The sequence below is a fragment of the Aulonocara sp. 'chitande type north' Nkhata Bay genome, linkage group LG23, assembly GCF_057382095.1.
Source record: "Aulonocara sp. 'chitande type north' Nkhata Bay isolate Kocher_YH1m ecotype deep benthic linkage group LG23, A_spYH_male_GT1.1, whole genome shotgun sequence".
Classification (NCBI taxonomy): domain Eukaryota; kingdom Metazoa; phylum Chordata; class Actinopteri; order Cichliformes; family Cichlidae; genus Aulonocara; species Aulonocara sp. 'chitande type north' Nkhata Bay.
Window position 1 is genome coordinate 20,693,123 of NC_141365.1, and position 21,223 is coordinate 20,714,345.

The 21,223-nt window shown below is 41.3% G+C and overlaps 1 protein-coding gene and 1 pseudogene across 1 annotated transcript; one reads left to right on the plus strand and one right to left on the minus strand.

The window, feature by feature from the left end:
- The first annotated feature begins 1,044 nt into the window (after positions 1-1,044).
- On the plus strand, positions 1,045-4,051 carry LOC147301628 (uncharacterized). Its single transcript, XM_086282447.1, has 4 exons — positions 1,045-1,444; positions 2,512-2,610; positions 3,493-3,599; positions 3,902-4,051. The coding sequence occupies exons 1-4, from the start codon at positions 1,081-1,083 to the stop codon at positions 4,049-4,051; spliced, it is 720 nt and encodes a 239-aa protein (XP_086138573.1). The 5' UTR covers positions 1,045-1,080.
- Positions 4,052-11,325: 7,274 nt separating this feature from the next.
- On the minus strand, positions 11,326-20,287 carry LOC147301629 (uncharacterized; annotated as a pseudogene).
- Positions 20,288-21,223: the final 936 nt, after the last annotated feature.

The following is a 21,223-nucleotide window of genomic DNA, read 5'->3' on the forward strand; positions in this document are numbered from 1 at the left end:
ATAAAAAACAGTTCTGGTAACTTTGTTGATGTTTTTTGTAAAAATCCAGATCTTTGACCAAAATAAGGCCAAGATTCCTGACTTGCTCACTGTGCTTCTGAGACAGGGATGATTAATATGAATCTCTCTGACTGTTTGGATCAGCAAATATGAATACAACTGTGTATCTTCTGCATTAGAGTGGCAGGCTTTATTTTGATTCTTCTTGACAGTATCAATTTAGAGCAATGAAAAAATTGACGAGTCAAGAATTGACCCCCAGTGAACTTCTGATTAAATGTTTATTCAAATCAGTATCAGGGCAAGAGGTGTACCAGACATACCAATCTACCATGTGCATTTCAAGGTTAGCCTCCACAAAACATCAAATACACACACATGCTGAAGTTACAGTAATCTGCTGGTACTGCTGGTACTGGTAACATCAGTACCAGCAGAGGGAGATATTGGATTTCAAGCAGGAAAATAGTCACAGGAAAGTGTTAATCGTTTCTGGTGATTAAGGACCCTTCAGTGTTCTTCACACTTTTCTTTCTCACTAGCAGTTTACAGTTTGGATAGAGGAGACAAACACCTATTAAAGATAGGCTTAAAACATTCCTTTTTATATGGATCTATAGCATGTAAGGCTGGATCAGGTGACCCTGAACCCTCCCCTACTCTGCAATAGGCCCAGGCTACTGTGGGATTTCCACGATGCACTGAGCGTTTCTTCTTCACAGCAGTAATAAGAAGCTGAAATCTATTAGGATGGTTTTATGATTTGTTGGTTCATTTCTTGCACAGATATATTGAAAATAAAATAGCCTTGCTCTTGTTATTAAACCAGAACAGCAGAAGGAAGCTGTTAGAACCTGTTACAACCTGTTTAAATTTAAAGTCTCTTTTAACCCAAAGGGCAAAGTGCTAGCCAGAGGCGATAAAGTTTAACATCCTGTGAGAGATGTAAGGTGTTTGTGGGTTTTCTTTATCAGACATGCCACTGCCCAAAGTCACCATGTCAAGTAGGAAGTGTAGAGCACTTCTGTGTCAGAGTCCATCAGAGCTGAGCTGCTTTCAGACGACTCCGTCTTGTTGTGGATGCTGAAGCTGATCATGGTTCTCCTGTGGATGATCCTGTTGGTGCTTCTGCTCTGTGCAGAGGCCGAGAACGTGACCGAGGTCAGAGACGAGCTGGGGACCGATGTCACTCTAACCTGCTCCAATCAGACATCAGAGATCCACTGGTACATGGAGATCCACAGTCAGTTCAGAGCATGTATCAGCCGCAGTTTTTCCTCAGCAGGCTCTACCTACTGCTCTCCTGATTTTGAAACTAAATTTTCAATCCTGCAAAACAAACTTGTGATTAAAAACTTGACAGCAGAGGACTGCAGGCTTTACTTCTGTGGCATCAAGAGAGGAGGCAGCACTCAGTTTGTGGACACTTTCCACCTCGTCTCAGGTAAGTACAAGAGTTTATTTCTGATTATTGCTGTTGGATTAGTGAGTGTTTAGGCCTCAATACACATTTTCAAATGGCTGACAGCATCTTAAATACACGAGTAAGTAGTTTATGTTACTGTCGGAAACCATCTACTTTTTTTATTATAACTTGAGAGTTGAGGAATTTTGGGACGACTTCTTATACTGTCTTGTGATAGTACAAGATTATTACATGCAAACGTTTGTTTTTAAGTCTGACCTTAATAGGCATTACTAAGTGCTATTATGAACACAAAGGAAATGAGTTCATGTGGTAAGTTTTCAAATTTGTGACCACCCACACAAACAGGTACACACACACACACACACACACACACACACACACACACACACACACACACACACACACACTAAATATTTAGCTACCAAAAACTACTTGTTTTGGTTTAGGAAAACTGGTGTGTTGTTAAGACTTGCTCCTGCAAACCAAGGAGCTTGGAAAGAAAAGCGACTGGACTTCTTTGCGTTTCTTAAAGACGTCTCATGTCTTATCTGAGAAGTTTAATCAGTTCTACGACTAATTGGGACAGAGTCCCAGATTTCTGAGACTATTGCGAATTGTCCCTTATGAGGGTCACAGACCCACTATTGATCATCTGCCTAATCACATGAGCCATACTCCTGTTTTTAAATGAGTATATGAGTTTCCTGTTTCGTGTTTCTCAATTCCTGTTTCGGTTTGGTAGCGATTTAGACCTTGCTTTGTTTCACCTCCTTCGCTGCCTGTGACCCATTACCCTCCCAATCCGACTACACTGTTTACCTTCATGTGTTTAGATACTTGTAAGCTTGACCTTGCCTTTCGTCGGTTGTAGCACTTCTTTCTCCTCCCTGTGTGTTTCGTTATCAATTTTCAATTTGCCTTCTCCCAGTTTGCTTTCTTTCTTTTATAAGATTTTGCACAAGCTTGAAATAAAAGGCTTGTTTTTTTGTTTACATTGGCCTGCATAAGAGTGCTTTAACCAGTGCCACCATGCTACTTATAAATGCTTCTTAACTTATCTTTGTCCTTTCTGTCCTTTCCAGATGTCGCTCGGCCTACCAACAACCCACAAAACAACTGCTTTTTCAGTCTGTTGATCACCATATCTATGTCAGTTGTCGCCTTCATTGTTCTAATAATCAGTGAGTCTGTTATTTTACAATTTTAGTAGATTTTGTGGTCCAACCCAATATCATGGCAAAGCGTGTAATAGACATACCGGTCCACTGTGTCCATTTCACACTTGGCCTCTCCAAAACCTGAAATGGACACACGCATGCAGAAGCTGCAGTAACAGCAGAGGGAGATATCTTATTTCAAACCACTTTGAAAATAATCATCCAAAAACCATTTAAAAGACATTATTAACACATTTACATGTATATACAGCAGATACCACCTAGCTTAATCATTTCCTGTGATCAAAGGCCCTGAAAACTACTATAGTTTTTTTGCACACTACTGACTTCATAAACGTAGAGAGGCTGCTTTATTGCAGTAGCAACTTGCACAAAAAACCTTACAAAACTAAACCAAAACCTAGAAACTGGAACTAATAACAAAACATGGGGAAACTACAGACGGCGACCTGAGGAAGCACACGGCGACCTAAGGAAGCACAGGAGAAGAGACACACATAGCATGAGGGGAGGACATGAAACTGACAGAGAAAAACACAGGGTTAAAATGCATGGGACACAAGAGGAGAGCACAGCTGGAAGGGTTCACACTTAAGACATGAGACAAGGGACCATCAATGTAAATGGCATGAACACAAGGGGAACACAGAGAACACTTACAGAATGGAAAAAACAAAAACCCAGAAAACTCTAAAAATTCTAAAAATTAATAAATGCAAAACAATAAATGGAGTCACTAAACGCTAGACCATGACCTAGATAAGTTATCCTGGTCACCACAGCTAGCCTTAAAGGCTGTTATTTTTTAATGAATCTAATTAAATAAAAGCTCATTGAACATTTGGGCTGAATGAAAGATGAAGTAACTCAGTGCTCTGTTGGCAGCTTTTTCTTGTATATTGCTGTGCTTGAAGAGGAAAAGCTACAGCAACCAGAGGGATGATATCTCACTTCACATCTATGATGTACCAGAGCCGCTGCAGGATGTGAAGGTAATTAAACCACTGCTATTACTAACAAGACTCATAATTTGAAAGGTAAGGCTTCAAAAACTAGAAACTACAATGTAAACTGAATGAATGTTTTTAGTCCCATTCACAGTTATTAACCTGCACTGAGATATAATCACAAAATGAAAACACGATTATTTTGTCTTTAAAAAATTAGAATGATAAAAAACAAACAAACAAACTATAAAGACACATCTCCTGGATGCACTGGTACGCATCTTCAGTGATGTATCCTGGGGTCATCAGGTGTTTCGGGTCTCACAACATCATACACCCTCGCCCAGGTGACCCAGCCGGGGGTGATCAGGTCCCGACTTGCGTACCCACGGACCAGCCCTCTTAATCCACAGCCACCTTGTGGCTTTCTCTGCCGCTTCACTCACAGCCTGGATGGCCCTCTTCTTGGTTGCCCCAGCCACGCCCAGCCGGCCTAGGACTTTGCAGAGTGATCGTCCTGCAAAGCCCCTACAACCCACTTCTATGGGCTCATAGAAAGTCTTCCAGCCCCTTCCCCTGCACTCTTGCACTAGTTCCTGGTACTTTCCTCGTTTCCTTTCATTGGCCTCCTCGATCCGCTCTTCCCAGGGCACTGTGAGTTCCAGCATAATCAGCTGTTTTGAGGCCTCAGAAATAATTATCAAGTCTGGCCGGAGTGATGTTTTTACAATGTTCTGAGGGAACTTTAGTTGTTTACCCAGGTCAGCCTGTAGCTACCAATCAGAGGCTGTGTTGAGAAGATTATTTCATTTAAGTTTTCTAACATTTTTTATTTGATACTTTTTATAATTCTACTTTTCACAACTATACTATTGTACTATTAGCTTTTGCTATTAGGTACTACTTTTGTGTGTGTTTCTTTGTGTGTAAAGGCTTGTGAAAAATATGACTAAACAAACTGGTATGTTCACCTAAACTGTCCAAGCGATGTGGTAAAGCAATAAAAAAGTGTCCGGGTTGAAAAAAAGGATACAGGGAGGCAGAATTGCCAGATTAAAAGGTTTCATTAATGTTTCTATTGTAATTAAACCACAAGAGATGGAAAAGCTGTTATAATATTTTAACGAAAGAAAACATCAAAATCCAGGGGTTGGTCACTAAACTAAAAGGTCCAAAAAGGTTTAGTCACCAAAACAGACCCCTCTCCACAGAGCAGAAGCAACCACCACACACAGCTCACTAGCTACAATACCACCAAGGCCCTGACACTAGAGCTCACCTTTCTCTGGCCTTAAGTATTCTTAATAGCTGATTAGCATCAGCTGTACAAAACGGGTGGCACCTAAGGCAGGAGAGATGCCAGGACACACCCACAAGAGGTCAATTTCCTGCTAGGGCCGTAACAAATATAAACAAACAAAAATGTTTCAACAAGGATGGCTTGTTTAGAAGGGTTGAACAACTCCTGTAAAAGGAGCATGGCAGCACAGCTTAGCTTCGGGAATTTCTGTCTGAACAAACCACAAAACCTTTGGGTTAATAATAAGAATAACTGGTTGAAGTTGAAGGCTAAGCCTGATTTCCTGCAGTGTATAAAAATTGGTGTATTTCAAAAATAAAAATATGAAGACACTCAAAATAAATTTCCTGTGGTGGGAAACTATTTTGTGCAACTTTTTTGTATTTACAGTTTTGAGGGATAAGCCTCTTAAATTTCTCTAACTAGAAATATATGTTAAAAAACAAAAACGATTTTCAATTTTTTTTGTAGTTTATTGCACTTTTTTGCAATTTATGTAATTACTATGCACTTAATGAATACATATTATTAAAATCTGGGCTATAATGGTTGTATTGATGTATAGCAACTTGAAATGCTCCCAAAAATGGCTCCACAGCAGGTAAAAATATAATATAAGCTCTGGCGGACTTGGTTCTATGGTAGGTCTTAAAGGGTTAATTATCCAATAACAGTACCTACTAATGCAACAAACAGTATCACTCTAGTATTCTAATCTACTACTACTATCAAAAATACTTCCATAATACTGGTACTTCCCTGTACTAAATATTTGTTTCCTTTCAGGGTAGGGCAGTCCACTCCCAACCAACAAGACATCACTGAAAGATGACTTCATCCTTCATCAACCGTTGTATCGTAGTTATTTTCTGTGCAGTTGTTGTTGACTAGCCTTTATGTTTTCATGGTATCGTTAGAAAATACCATCTAGTCTGGTTAGGATGGAAAACCTCAAATTCATCATTTAACAGAGGCAGTAATGTTAATAGCTGCATTTATAACCATGATTCTATGTATTTGTAGTAGGAGATGTAGTTTTCATTCATTACAAATAGTGTAACATGGAGTTAGATTTGTTGCACTGTTACAGTATCAGACGCTTTACACTCTTTTGGGGTTTTTCTTGTTTGTTTTTTCTCCAATCCAATAAAGTTGTAGTTCTGGTCAAAGTTCTTTTTGTTTTATTTTATACATAATATAATTAACACAGCCTTTGGTCACATAGACATGCCAGTCACAAACCACACACCAAAGTATTCCTGATGTTTTTGAGTGGCAAAGGTATCACATTTATATATATTTCCTCTTTGGTTTGACTTTTGTTTTACTGTAAACACACTAGAAGTTTAGAAACAGCTTGAAGATCTGTCTAAAATGTTATTATTTAGACTCCTATTACCTCTACTACAGCTGCTTCATGTATTTTTTGTAACCGTTAGTCAGTATTTCCTCGACAGGTATGACATTCACTGTCAGAAAGATGTACAACCATTTTTCTAATGAAAGTGCTGCTGCTTGTGCTGTTCATTAGGATTCATCATCGTACACTTTCTTAATTTCTTGGTATTTGTGTGGTGGAGTTTTTTTTGTTTGCTTGTTGTAAACATATTTGAATTTTGAAAAAGGAAGTGTAGAGCGCTTCTCTACCATCAGAGCTGAGCTTGGACTTCCTTTAAGGTACTTGATACTTGTGGTATTTTATCAGGTGTCATATTTCAGACAGGAAGTGTAGAGGACGTCAGAGTCCATCAGAGCTGAGCTGCTTTCAGACGACTCCGTCTTGTTGTGGATGCTGAAGCTGATCATGGTTCTCCTGTGGATGATCCTGTTGGTGCTTCTGCTCTGTGCACAGGCCGAGAAGGTGACCGAGGTCAGAGGAGAGCTGGGGACCAATGTCACTCTAACCAGCTCCAATCAGACATCAGACACACACTGGTACATGGAGATCCACAGTCAGTTCAGAGCAGGTATTGGTTGTTATTCTCAGCAAGCTCTACCTACTGCACTCCTGATTTTGAAACCAAATTTTCAATCCTGGGAAACAAATTCATGATTAAAAACTTGACAGCAGAGGACTGCAGGCTTTACTTCTGTGGCATAAAAATGGCAGTAATCTGTTTGTGGAAACTTTCCACATTGGTCTCAGGTAGGTTTCAAAGATTTTGCACGCATATAATAATAATAATAATAATAATAATAATAATAATAATAATAATAATAAAGTTCATTATTGTTGTTCTTCTTCTTCTTTTTGTTAAGGTTATGTTGTATTTTGAATCCTTTTTGTGCCTGCATTCATTCATCATGTTCTAGTTACAGCCTAGTACAGTGGTTTTTATAATGTTGGTCTTTACAAAATAAACAGTTATTTCTAGTTTGTTAATGTTTTTTTGTGTTTCCATATCATACTGGATTCATTTGGATGTAAATATTAAACTTTGTACGCCTAAACATTTATTTTAAAACTTTAGAAATATAGAAATACGATGCTCTAGCTAAAAGTAACAGAAAAAATATCTCATTTAAAAAACAGTCAACCTCCACCTTGATAATTATGCAACTTAACTTGGAATTGTGATTTCATTACAACTGGTGTTGGCCAGAGGGGCCGATGGCGCAATATGGCAGCCTGGCTTCTGTCAGTCTGCCCCAGGGCAGCTGTGGCTACAACCGTAGCTTGCCTCCACCAGTGTGTGAATGTGAGAGTGAATGAATAGTGGCATTGTAAAGTGCTTTGGGTGCCTTGAAAAGCACTATATAAATCCAATCCATTATTATTATTATTATTATTATTATTATTATTATTATTATTATTATTATTATTATATTCATTATATATATATATATATAAATCAAATCAAATCACTTTTTTTTATTGTCACATCACATGTGCAGGTACATTGGTACAGCACATGCGAGTGAAATTCTTGTGTGCGAGCTTCACAAGCAACAGAGTTGTGCAAAATACAATAACATAAACAGGCAAAATATACGAATGGCTAAATCTGAAACTAATAAATATATGTACAATATATAATAGTATATGCAAAAAAAATTAAAAAATTTCTGGATGTGTATACTAAATGTTTTTCTACGTGTGTGTGTGTGTGTGTGTGTACACATATTTTACAAATTAAATAGAGTAAACAATAAATAAAATATATAAAAATATACAGAGTTGAGACATGTGCAAAACAGTGGCATTACTGTACAGTATGGAGTGCATAATGTTGAAGTTCCAGTAGTGAAGCTGAGGTGTCTATGACGTGTTCAGCAGTCTGATGGCCTGATGGAAAAAGCTGTCTCTCAGTCTGCTGGTACGGGACCGGATGCTGCAGAACCTCCTTCCTGATGGAAGCAGTCTGAACAGTTTATGGCTGGGGTGACTGGAGTCCTTGATGATCCTCCCCGCTTTCCTCAGGCACCGCTTCCTGTAGATATCTTGGAGGGAGGGAAGCTCACCTCCAATTATCCGTTCAGGGCACCGCACTACTCGCTGGAGAGCTTTGCGGTTGTAGGCGGTGCTGTTGCCATACCAGGTGGTGATGCATCCAGTGAGGATGCTCTCAATGGCACAGTGATAGAAGGTCCTGAGGATGCGGGGGCTCATGCCGAATCTTTTCAGTCTCCTGAGAAAGAAGAGGCGCTGCTGCGCCTTCTTCACTGTTTTGTTTGTGTGTACTGACCATGTAAGATCCTCAGCCAGATGTACTCCAAGGAACCGGAAGCTGCTCACTCTCTCCACAGCAGCGCCGTTGATGGTGATGGGGGTGTGTACTTCTCTGCACCTCCGGAAGTCCACTATCAACTCCTTTGTCTTTGCGACGTTGAGGGTGAGATGGTTGTCTTGACACCAGTGGGTCAGGGCGCTGACCTCCTCCCTGTAAGCCGTCTCATCACCTTTGGTGATAAGACCCACCACTGTAGTGTCATCCGCAAACTTCACAATGATGTTGGAGTTGTTAGTGGCTGTGCAGTCGTAGGTGTAGAGTGAGTATAGGAGAGGGCTCAGTACACACCCCTGTGGAGCACCAGTGTTCAGTGTGATGGGGGATGAGGTGATGCTGCCCAGTCTGACCACTTGGCATCTGTCAGACAGGAAGCTAAGGATCCAGCTGCAGAGGGAGCTGCTCAGTCCTAGATCCTGCAGTTTCCTGTCCAGCTTCGAGGGAACGATGGTATTGAATGCTGAGCTGTAATCTACAAACAGCATTCTCACATACGTGTCTCTCTTCTCCAGGTGTGACAGGGCAGTGTGTAGTGTCAGGGCTATGGCATCATCAGTGGACCTGTTGTGGCGGTATGCGAACTGTAGAGGGTCCAGTGAGTCGGGTAGTGCAGAGCAGATGAAGTCCCTGACCAGCTTCTCGAAGCATTTGCTTACGATGGGGGTCAGGGCTACAGGTCGCCAGTCGTTCAATGAGGAGATGGTGGAGGATTTGGGTACAGGGACGACGGTGGCCATTTTGAAGCAGGCTGGGACTACAGACAGAGAGAGGGAAAGGTTGAAGATGTGCGTGAACACTCCAGCCAGCTGATCCGCGCATGACTTGAGGACGCGGCCGGGTATCCCGTCCGGACCTGTAGCTTTGCGTGCGTTCACCTTCCTGAAGCACTTCCGCACATCCTCATCCTCCTATATATATATATATATATATATTAGGGGTGCAACGATACTGATATCAAGGTTCAAGGATCAAGGTTCTTTATTTATCACATGCATAGTTATACAAGTATAACACACAGTGAAATGTAGCCTGACACGCTTCTCGACATGTGCAAAAATGTGGGGGGGGGGGGGGGGGGGGGGGGGCTGTAGAGGAAGAACATTATATATATATATATATATATATATATATATATATATATATATATATATATATATTAGGGGTGCAACGATACTGATATCAAGGTTCAAGGATCAAGGTTCTTTATTTATCACATGCATAGTTATACAAGTATAACACACAGTGAAATGTAGCCTGACACGCTTCTCGACATGTGCAAAAATGGGGGGGGGGGGCTGTAGAGGAAGAACATTATATATATATATATATATATATATATATATATATATAGTATATACATTGGGTGAATGTAGCAGCAAGCAGGTGAATTCTGTACATTAATAAGAATAGACATCTGACTATTTTACAGGATAGACAATATAAACATATTTAAAATTAAAGGAATTTGAAATGTACATTGTTCCTTGGTTTAGTGTCTGGAAGAGAGTCCTGTCTCAGTCAATTATAGATGATGTGAGAGGGCGGGTGTGTGTGTTTAGGGCACGGATGGCTTGGGGATAGAAGCTTCTCTTGAGTCTCTCTGTCCTTGCCCAGATGATGCGGAACCTTCTACCAGATTGCAGAAGTTGGAACAGTTTGTTGCCAGGATGGGACGGGTCCTTCAGTATCTGCGCTGCTATCGATATCTGGTATGCTGGTATCGATATTGAACCGTTCGATACAGTGCTTTCGGTTCGGTACGCATATGTATCGAACATTACAAAATTTTTATTTAATTTAATCAACTTTCCTTCTGACGATGCTGTCTGTGTTGAGCGCTCAGTGGATCTGCGCTCGACAGTGCAGCCTAGGCGGAGTAGTCGAACGCAGATTCACTGAGCGCAGGGCAAGCTAGCAAGACAGAAGTTAAGCTCTCCTTGCAACATGGCAAATTGAACCTCCCCCACCCTCATTCAGATCTGGCGTTTGGAACTATTTTGGTTTTCATGTGACGTATGACCCTGAAGGTAAGCGCGTCATGGACTAAAGTAAAACAGTATGTTGGATGTGCCACGCAATGCTCAATTACATGGGTGGGAGCTAGTGTGTTAGCGCAGTTAGCTCGTTAACGTGTTGGCCATCCAGCCCCATGCACGGGGCGATCCGCGGTAGCTCGTTAACGAAGATTTGCCGTGTTGTGTATATTGAACCTGTATCGAACGGTTCAATATTGATACGAGTATCATTGCACCCCTAATATATATATATATATATATATATATATATATAAATATATATATATATATATATATATATATATATAATATATATATATATATATATATATATATATATATATGATGAAATATCGGAGCTACACCAACAGCTTTGACACAATTTTGACAAATGCCAGGATTAGTTCATCTCTCCTGTGAAACTAAGAACAAATGAAAAAGCCTCTTGAAACTTTGAGTACAATGTAACTCTTTTAAAGAAGTACAACAGTTTTCGAAAAAGAGAAGTTTCTTCATTGTGGCTGATTTGCAAAATTGTAAGGTTTCTTTTTCCTACCCGAACCCTTTTTTTTTTCTTTTTCTCATAAACAGATCTGGTGACCAACAACCCACAGAATGACAACACCATGAGTCAGTTCAGTATCACGATCATCTTATATATATATCTGTTAAAGATATTCTATTATCAAAGTACTCAGATGCAATGAAATATCACTCAGACACTTAGAGCAGTTTTAAACGTGCACGGGTGAGAGACTCAGGGAGAGACTCACACACCTCCTTGGTGCAGTCTGGCTTTATTTATACACATCATGAAGCATACAAAAAAGGAAATATCATCCTTATCTTGTCAAGAAAACAGGTGTGGTTTATCAAAAAACTTCGTGTTCTCTACAAGGTTGTTTCTTACTCGTGGGTGGCGGTTTCCTGCTAGTGTGAAGGCAAACAGTGACAATGTGAAGGCAAAGACTGATAATGTGAAGGCAAGCAGTTTCCGTTATAAAGTAGGGAGCCAGCAATTAAAATATGCAGCTGGTTGAGTACAGAACAGAAATATAAACACTCTTAGCTGATTATTATATGAATAATAAAATCTTAGAAAGCAAAAATACTCTGACATTCCCTCCTGTTGTTTAGATTTCTTACATGACAGTACTGTTATTTTTGTCAGTTCATAACCTCTTGTCTAAACATTTTCGGTTTGAACGTCATAAAACAGTCCTGTGTTCAATTAAACTAAACATTACTGTATGGATCATCTTTCAAAATTTCTTCCATTTGAGACATCATCACATAAGCATTGATAGAAGTTGTCACCATGTTTGATACCATTTTCTTCAGACAGGGTACTACACATGTTGTGAAAACACATAACAGTAAAAGCAAAAATGCTATTCCAACAAGTCCTTTAATCAGAAGGGACTTCCATGAACCACCTAGTAACCATGTCAACCAATCATCAGTGCTTGTGACATAGTCTTGTTGTTCAGCATCTTCAATCTTTCTCAAGGTGTTCAAAGCGTCGGTCATGTTTTGTGAGTGTATGTTGTCTGGGATGTATGTACAACATGTAGTGTCAAACAATACACACAAACCTCCTTTTTCAGCTAGAATCATGTCTAGTGCGACTCTGTGTTGCATCACTACAATGCGTATTGCGTCGAGTTCTTCATTTTGCGCTTTGTTGATTTTCATTGAAGCATTTAGGAACAGTCCAAATCGATAGTCAAGTGTCTCGATCCTCAGCATGTTTTTCCCAACTCCTACCCAAGGGAACAAGGAGTGGAGGACTTTCTGACCATCAGTCCATAGTTTGAAGTTCTTGGGCACATCTGATCCATAGATTGAGTCATGTGGCATTACTTCAGTGACTTCAGCAACTTCACGTTTTGCTCTTGACGTGTGTGTCTCTGCTGTGATCTTGAAGGTGTGGTCTGAAATTAGTACTGGTGCACACAGACCGGTGGAGTTCGGTGGGAGCATGAAGTAGGTTTTAGGCCCGCAGGCCCAAGCGGTTCCCTGGACCCAGAAAGTTCAATTTTTGAAGGTGTGTATTCCTTTGGATTGGGTCAGGTCAAGTGTCTGTGTGCAGTTGCGGTTTCGTCCAAGTTTCCTGTTTCCATCGGAGAAGTTGAAACACATTGGGTGCTGTATGTCCGGCGGCAAAACTATGGCGAATGATTTGTTTTTTGTGTTGTTGGCTTTGACGTTTACCCAATGTTTTTCGTTGCAGGTGTAGTTCCAGTTCGTCAGATTGTAGGCACAAGGGGTTGTCTGTTCAATTAGGATACGTCGTTGTGAAAGTGGTTTCGTGACACGTTTGACGTCTGTGTCACTACACCATGGAATTAGGTCTTCTTTCTTTGTGCTTTGACCTTTTAGGGTCAGTCCTGTTGCCATCAAATCTCTGCGTGTGCAATTGCCAGTTGTTGCTTTGTTGAACACACACATCGCTTCGTCAAGTTCAGGTGCCTTTCCATATATTGTTGCGTGTACGGCTGTTGTTGGCATATGTGAACATACATAGCATTCCGTGCTGTTGTCGGTGCGTGTTCTATCATACACATATCTATACCACGCGTTGTTCATCCATGGGTGGTTATGGTCTTGGTTCAGGTCACGTAGATGCGAATTATCATGTGTCCATCTTTTTTGCAGGTGGTGTTGTTTATTTCCTCTCATCTGGGTGAGTGTTAGTAGGCTCACTAGGAGCGCAATGCTGGCCACTAGGAGGACAAGTGTCTTCATGATGACCAGGCACACCTAGACTTCTGGTGAGTAGACTATTGGCGAGAAGTAAAAAAGGGCGGGATATACCCAATCAGCCCTTCCCTTCACCAATAGATCACCTAGAAGCCAGGGGAGCCGGCGTCTAAGCGTCTGGATTGTCACTCACTTTTTTACAGTGGCTGTGGTGGATCCAAGATGGTCTTTCTGCTATTTTGCAGGCGGTGGGTGTGGTAAGTAGGACTTGGTATGGGCCCTCCCACCTTGGTGAACTCCAATTCTTTCTCTGGAGTACTTTGATCAGGATCCAATCACCTGGTTGTAACCTGCAAGACACTGGAGAGAAATCACTCGGCAGTTGGTTGTTTAACACAATCTCTTTATTTTCAAACAGTTTAGTCATCCATTCTGCTAGGGTAGTTTCCCTTATTGATTTATTAATAGGTTCACTGGTAATTGGCAATGGAAACGCTCTCCCGTGGATGATTTCAAAAGGTGTAAGTTTCTGAGAACCTTGTGTTATTCTCATCCACATCTTTACTAGGCCTAGACATTCAGGCCATGGTCTTCCTGTTTCTTCCATGCATTTTCTTAATCTCTGTTTTATTGTGCCGTTAGTTCTTTCCACTAATCCTGCGCTTTGTGGGTGATATGCACAGTGATGTTTGATGCTAAATCCTAGAGCTTCAGAGACTTTGCTGATGATGTCATTAACAAAATGTGTTCCATTGTCTGACCTTATCAGACTGGGAATGCCATATGTGGGGATGAAGTGATTGCATAAACACTTTGCCACTGATATTGCATCTGCTCTTTTGACTGGATAGATTTCTGGCCATTTTGAAAATACATCTATAATTACTAGAGCATATCTTGATGCTTGGCATTCGTTAAGTTCAATAAAATCCATGTGGATTGTATGGAAAGGGTGAGGTGGTGTGGGGAAATGACCTCTTTGTGGTCGGAGGTTCCCCTGTACATTATGTCTTTGGCAAATCATGCATGTTCTGATGAATTCCTTTGCTGAATTTTCAAAATTTTGAGTGTAGAAGTGTTTAGAGAGGACATTCATCATTCCACCCGTTGACAAATGCGTTAAGCCATGTGTCACTAATGCTGCTGTCTTGTGTAGAGATTTTGGCAGTATTGGTTTGCCATTACAGGTCATTAGGTCATTTTCTAGCTGTGCTCCACACCTTAACCATTTTTTCTGTTCTGTGATGGATGCAGCTTTCTGTTCATCTTTAAGTACATCAAGTGGTATTAACGTTGATGTTTCAGATATTAAAGTTTGTATATGTTGTTGTGCTGCCTTTTTTGCGGCTTGGTCTGCAAAGTTATTGCCTTTAGTAATTTCTGAGTTATCTTTTTGGTGTGCGGCACATTTGCACAATGCTAATTTTTTCGGCAGTGTTATCACTTCTAGCAGTTCTTTTAAAAGGTGTGCATGCTGTACTGGATTACCAGTAGAAGTGACCATGCCTCTGTTCTGCCAAATCTTTGCGAAATGATGTACTGCTGCAAAGACATACTGACTGTCTGTGTGTATGTTTATGCTTTTTCCTTCATTCAGCTTACATGCTCTCACAACAGCTGTAAGTTCTGCACTTTGTGCAGAGTTAGAGGAAGTCAAAGGTCTTGCTTCCAGAACTGTGTCTACTGTGGTTACTGCATAACCAACGCAGTTGCGACCTAAGCTATTTTTAGAAGCTGATCCATCTACAAAAATGTCAGTGAAAGTTGACTGTGGTGTGCTATATATATCGGCTCGTGGTTTTGTTTCTTCATCTAGCTTTTCCATACAGCAGTGTTTTTCACCATCTTCTGATGTGGGGAGAAGTGTGCTGGGATTTAGCTGACCACACTTCTCGATTGTAATGTGTGACTGTGATAACAAGATGCCTACGTATGAGAGCTGTCTTGCATGTGTGAGATAAGACAAGTTCGCCTGCAGTAAGATGGAGGTTACAGCGTGGGGAACTTTGACGATCAATGTGTGTCCTAAGACGATGTCAGCGGATTTCTTAACTGCCTCTGCTGCAGCTGCGCATGCCTGCACGCACGAGGGCAGTCCTGAGGCCACTGAATCTAGCTTACACGAATAAAATGCAAGAGGGCGTTGCTTTTCCCCAAAGGCTTGTGTTAGAACGGCCTTCATGTAGCCTGCACCTCCGTCTACATGCAAGTAAAAAGGTTTTTCATAGTCTGGCAATGCCAAAACTGTGCGCGTCTGCAGTGCAAGTTTTAGATCATTAAATGCTTTTTCTGCTTCTGGTGTCCATTCTATTTTATCTTTCAGTGCTAGATTTTTTCCATAAATTAAGTTTTGCAAAGGTTGAGCTAGCAGAGCATATTCAGGTATCCAGCATCTGCAAAAATTGCAGAGACCTAAATAACTCATCATTTGTTGTTTTGTGAGAGGCTTTGGAGCATTCTGTACTGCTAGTTTTCTGCTGTCTAACAGTGTTCTTCCCTCTCCTGTGAGTTTGTGGCCAAGGTATGTGACCTCTTGGCTCCACAGCTGTAACTTGTGCTGTGATACTTTATGGCCCTGCTGTGCTAAATGTTTCAACACAGTCATGGTGTTTTTTCTGCAGTTGTCTCGTGTATCTCCCGTGACGAGAATGTCATCAACGTACAGAAGAAATTGCCCTGTGGCAGGGAGTGTGCATAGTGACATAGATTTCTTTAATGCCTCTGCATACAGGGTGGGACTGTTCTGAAAACCCTGTGGCAGTCTTGTATAGGTATACTTTTCGTTATCAAAGGTGAAGCCAAACAGATTTTGTGAATCTGGGTGTAATGGCACCGAGAAGAACGCGTTTGACAGATCTATGACTGAGAACCATTGTTCTTTTTGCGTCACTTGATTTAAGATTGTGTGTGGATTTGCTACCACAGGTGGGATTTGTTCTGTTACTTCGTTTATTGCTCTGAGGTCATGCACTAGGCGATATTTTCCTGTGTTTGCTTTTTTCACTGGGAAGATTGGAGTGTTACAGGTTGCTTTAGTTGTTTTCACTAAAATGCCTGCTTTTTCCATATCTGCAATTACTGGCCTGATCCCTGCTTTTGCTTCTGCCGTCAAGGGATATTGTGGTTTAACTGGCCTGTAGGTTGTAGTAGTTTTTACTACAACAGGATCTGCTCCTTTAATTAATCCTACATCTGTCGATCCTGTGGACCATAGTGTTGTGGGCAATTCTTGTAGTTCTGGGTGTAATTCTAATGAGAGTATATGTCAGTTTTCACTATCTTCCTGCACATGCAAATCAGTGCTGTCAGTCATGTATGTGGCTGGGTGGGTAGTGATCACCCACCCTAATGTGTATCTCATGCATCCCGTTCTGCAACCTTGTAGCCATCCTTCATGCGTGTCCTCAGTTTTTTCATATCTGTCTCTTTCAACTTGGGTGAGAATGCGGCCTAAATCTTTCCACTCAGTACTGTCATTGTGTGCTACTGACACATGTGGATTTGGCATCCTATTTACTCGTTGTACTGCCTCAGGCTGCAGCACAGAGCACACTGCATTACCACTTTGGGTGACATATAGGTGCTGTAATGTCAGCATTTGTGGTCCTAGCTTGTGTACTTCTTGGTCATACACAGGATTAGGACCTGGACTCTGTTTGAACCTCAATGTGTTGTGATACTGAGTGTAGTCCTGTCGTGTTGAATGAGTTGGCAGATATCGATTTGCTATGTGTTGTAAAGGCTCTAGTGAGGGCAGGTCTAATGTCCAGTAGTAGTGAGGCTGTCCGAGTCCTTGACACACATTAATCTGATAATCTGCTGGACTTTGTTTCTCGTTTAACATTAGCTTTGCATACATGCCCTCTGGTCCTGGCAATACTCCTATTTCCAGTTTCTCTAGCGCATCTCTCCCTAGAAGATTAACTGGGCAAGATGGGTCATATATGCACTGGTTTTTACAGCTGCGGCCGCTGTCTTCATGAGATAAGAGTAGAGGCTCAGTCAGTGATTTAGTACTGACATGTCCTGATGCTGACTTAACTATCAGAGTATCATTAGAGAATTTCACTTTTGGTGGTTTTTTAATCAGTACAGTTTTACATGCTCCAGTGTCGCAGAGCATCGTCATTGGCTGCCCATTTACGTATATAATTACAGTTGGTTTATGTTCAGAGCCCAAAAGCAATTGCTCTATGTTATACACGTCCGTGTTTTCATTGCTCTCTGCTTCTGTGCTTTTTCCTAGTCATTTGTTATTTCTTTCATCCTCTTCCTCAGTGTCATCCTTTTTTCTATGTCTACACTCGCGAGCAAAATGCCCCTCCTTTCCGCAATTGTAGCAGCTTGTGTCTTTCAGTCTTCTCTCTCCTTTTCGCCCTCCTCCTGCCTTTCCTTTTCCTTTGTAGGGGCCTGGTTTATGTCTTCTGTATTCTCCAGAGAATGCCACCAATCCTGTTGCTGGATCTACAGTAAAGACGCCTCCTTTTTCTTTTTGCTTCTGTATTTTAACTGCGTGTTCAGCATATTGCAGTGCATCTGACAGACTTCCTGTATTTTGTGTGACCCAGTGTTTTTCTACGTGGGCCCTCACTTTTGGGAGGAGGCCGTTCAGAAATGCATTTTTTAGCTGTTGCTGAAATGGTGTTTGTGGCTCCTCCTGGTAATTTAAACCTGAATGTTGTCTGAAAACTGGGCGTAGGCGATCGAGGAAGTCAGAGGCAGTCTCAGCTTCCTTCTGCTTTATCTCGCCTATTTTGCCGTAATCTGCTCTTGGGGCTAGACGGACTCTAATCCTTTCATATAATCCTGCCAACTGAGCCCTTAGAGGCTCAGAGGTGGGGAGCAGGGCTATACCCTGGTCATCTGACCCCGTGAAGTCTCCCTTTACTGTTCCCATTTTTAGACCTAATAAGTCCTGAATTACCTGGAGCATTTCATGGCCATTCAAGTGCCAGTGTGTTCTAATTAACTCAACTGCCTCCCTCCATGGCTCAAAACCTTCATTTAACAGTGGAACGTCCTTTAAAACATTAAATCTGTCAGTTTGGGACCATGCTCTGAAAACATATAGGAAAGGGTTGTTGTCTCTTTCATTATTATCGCCACCCGTTAGTTGGCCATATCTTGGGTTGGGCGTGGCTATCATTGGAAACAGACCTGACGGTCCTGGGGGGTCAATCTGTCCTCCCATATCCCTACCTGACGGGTCTTTCCCTATGTCTTCCTTATGGTGATTTGTTGTCATTAAATTTAATGCCTGTCTTGCTGAATCATATGGGCCTGGCGCGTCAGTGAAGGGGTTTTTTGATACTGGCTGATTAGACGGGCCGGGGGCAGGCACATATGGAGGAGGTGGTTTTGGGTGTTGTGGATCTTTTAGTTCACTACTTTGTTCATTTTTCTTTTTCTTTTTCTCTTCTCGCACCTTTGTGCATTTATCATTTTCTGCCATCCAGGCTTTAAAATGTTGCCACTCTGTGAGACGTTTGGCTTTCTTTTTAAAGCTTTTTTCATTGTTTAGTTCCGCTTGGAGGGTCTCTTTTAAAGCAGTCACTGCAAAGGGAGTACATTGTCCCTCCCACGCAGGGCAGTTTAGTTTCTTTGGATTTCTCCATCTATTTGCGCTAATTAGTCCGGCGCCTGGACATTTTTTCTCTAGCCACTGCTCGTCAGCAGTGAGTTTTGTTGATTTATTACCCATTATTATTTTTTCCTCTTGTTATTATTATTTATTTATTTATAAATATATTTGCGTTTACACACACACATACACACCCGTGGTGCTTTCTCTGGCACGAGGAATGGGAGAGGCTATTGACACGGCCTTCTACTTTCAAGCTAGCCTTGAAAGCGGTGTCAATTTTATGTGATGAAACACAACCTTTTCCCGTTCCACCAGAACTCGAGCAACCAACGGTAAACAATTCGGTGGAGTAGTTCAGCCTCCTTAATGTGCTGTAAAATCAACTTACTCCACCAACAAAACAGTAAAACAACAGATTATACGCGTAATGAGTTTTTTATTCTGGGCAACACTGTGTCTTTCTACATTGCTCCAAGCCCTCTTTCAGGCGAGCTGCTTCGTAACCTCTACGAGTCCTTTTTCAGACGAGAATGTTACTATCCTGTCGTATTTTGACATTAAACTTGCTCCGAGCCCTTTTTCAGGCGAGCTGTAACCTCTACCAGTCCTTTTTCAGACGAGAATGTTACTTAATTAATCTGTCATACATTGACGGGAAACTATTTAATGTACAGACCACAGGTTGCCTCAGTCGTTTTGCGCAAGATGTGAGTGAGTGCTAAATATTCACCTGAGTTATTGTGTGGTTGCTTTGGTTTCCTTCATCAACCCCTGAAGTCGTGGACCTCTTATAAGAACGCTGGCCAGAACCCGAACGTCACGTCTCTGGACTTTATCCTCTGCCTGGAGAGGAGTCGACAGCGTGGGCTTCTCACGACGTCAGGACTTGACGAAGGTCTCCTATTGGAGCATTGAAAAAATATCAATGTCCAATCCGGCTCGAAGGACCAATTAAATGTTAAAGATATTCTATTATCAAAGTACTCAGATGCAATGAAATATCACTCAGACACTTAGAGCAGTTTTAAACGTGCACGGGTGAGAGACTCAGGGAGAGACTCACACACCTCCTTGGTGCAGTCTGGCTTTATTTATACACATCATGAAGCATACAAAAAAGGAAATATCATCCTTATCTTGTCAAGAAAACAGGTGTGGTTTATCAAAAAACTTCGTGTTCTCTACAAGGTTGTTTCTTACTCGTGGGTGGCGGTTTCCTGCTAGTGTGAAGGCAAACAGTGACAATGTGAAGGCAAAGACTGATAATGTGAAGGCAAGCAGTTTCCGTTATAAAGTAGGGAGCCAGCAATTAAAATATGCAGCTGGTTGAGTACAGAACAGAAATATAAACACTCTTAGCTGATTATTATATGAATAATAAAATCTTAGAAAGCAAAAATACTCTGACAATATCCGTCTCTGTTGGCCTGATGGTTCTATTCCTGGATGAGTGCATAAATTGTGTTGTAGATAGCTTTTGGTCTGATTACTAAATACTGACAGCCACTCCAAGAGAAGTCCCAGTATTCACCAATGACAACACATATTTAATTCCAATAACAGGCATACTCATTCATAAATAATATATAATCCAGCTCCTTCTTCTAATAAATCTAGTTCAATGACAACCATTGAAATGTGTGGTTAATAACAAGTTAGGCTCAATCTTAAGCTCAGCTTTAACCTGCACTATTTGCCCTAATATCATAACTACTGTGCATAATGCATGGATTTGGATATTACAGTAGGTACATGCGCTATGACTTATTTTTGCCCTTTGGCACAATGACCAATGTTTCTTGGACGTAGGAAGCTGCGGCTGAGGTTTGTATTGCACTTACTTGGTCCCTAAGGACCCCAAAACGCTTTACACTACATTCAGTCATTCACCCATTCACACACACATTCACACGCTGGTGATGGCAAGCTACATTGTAGCCACAGCTGCCCTGGGGTGCACTGACAGAGGCGGGCTGCCGGACACTGGCGCCTCTGACCACTGGTGGTCCTCTGCTGTCAAGGTTTTAAAAACTACACAGTAATGTGTAGTTTTTACAACCAGTTTTGGTGGACTGTAACAAGCTTGTCCTACTGAATATGATCTGCTGGCAGCAGCTTGGGTTTCAAAACAGATTGTTTTCATACATTTGTGATGAAATGTTTATCTGTGAGATTGTGAGTTTGAAAGTGGAGTGACTTTGTAATCTGTTGGCAGGCGGGGTGTTGATACCACTGTGTTTGAGGAGGAACAGCAGAAGCAAACAGCTGGAAGATCCTTCAGCTCCCATCTATAAGAATGTAGTGACACTGCACGCTGTCAAGGTAATTCAACCACTGCT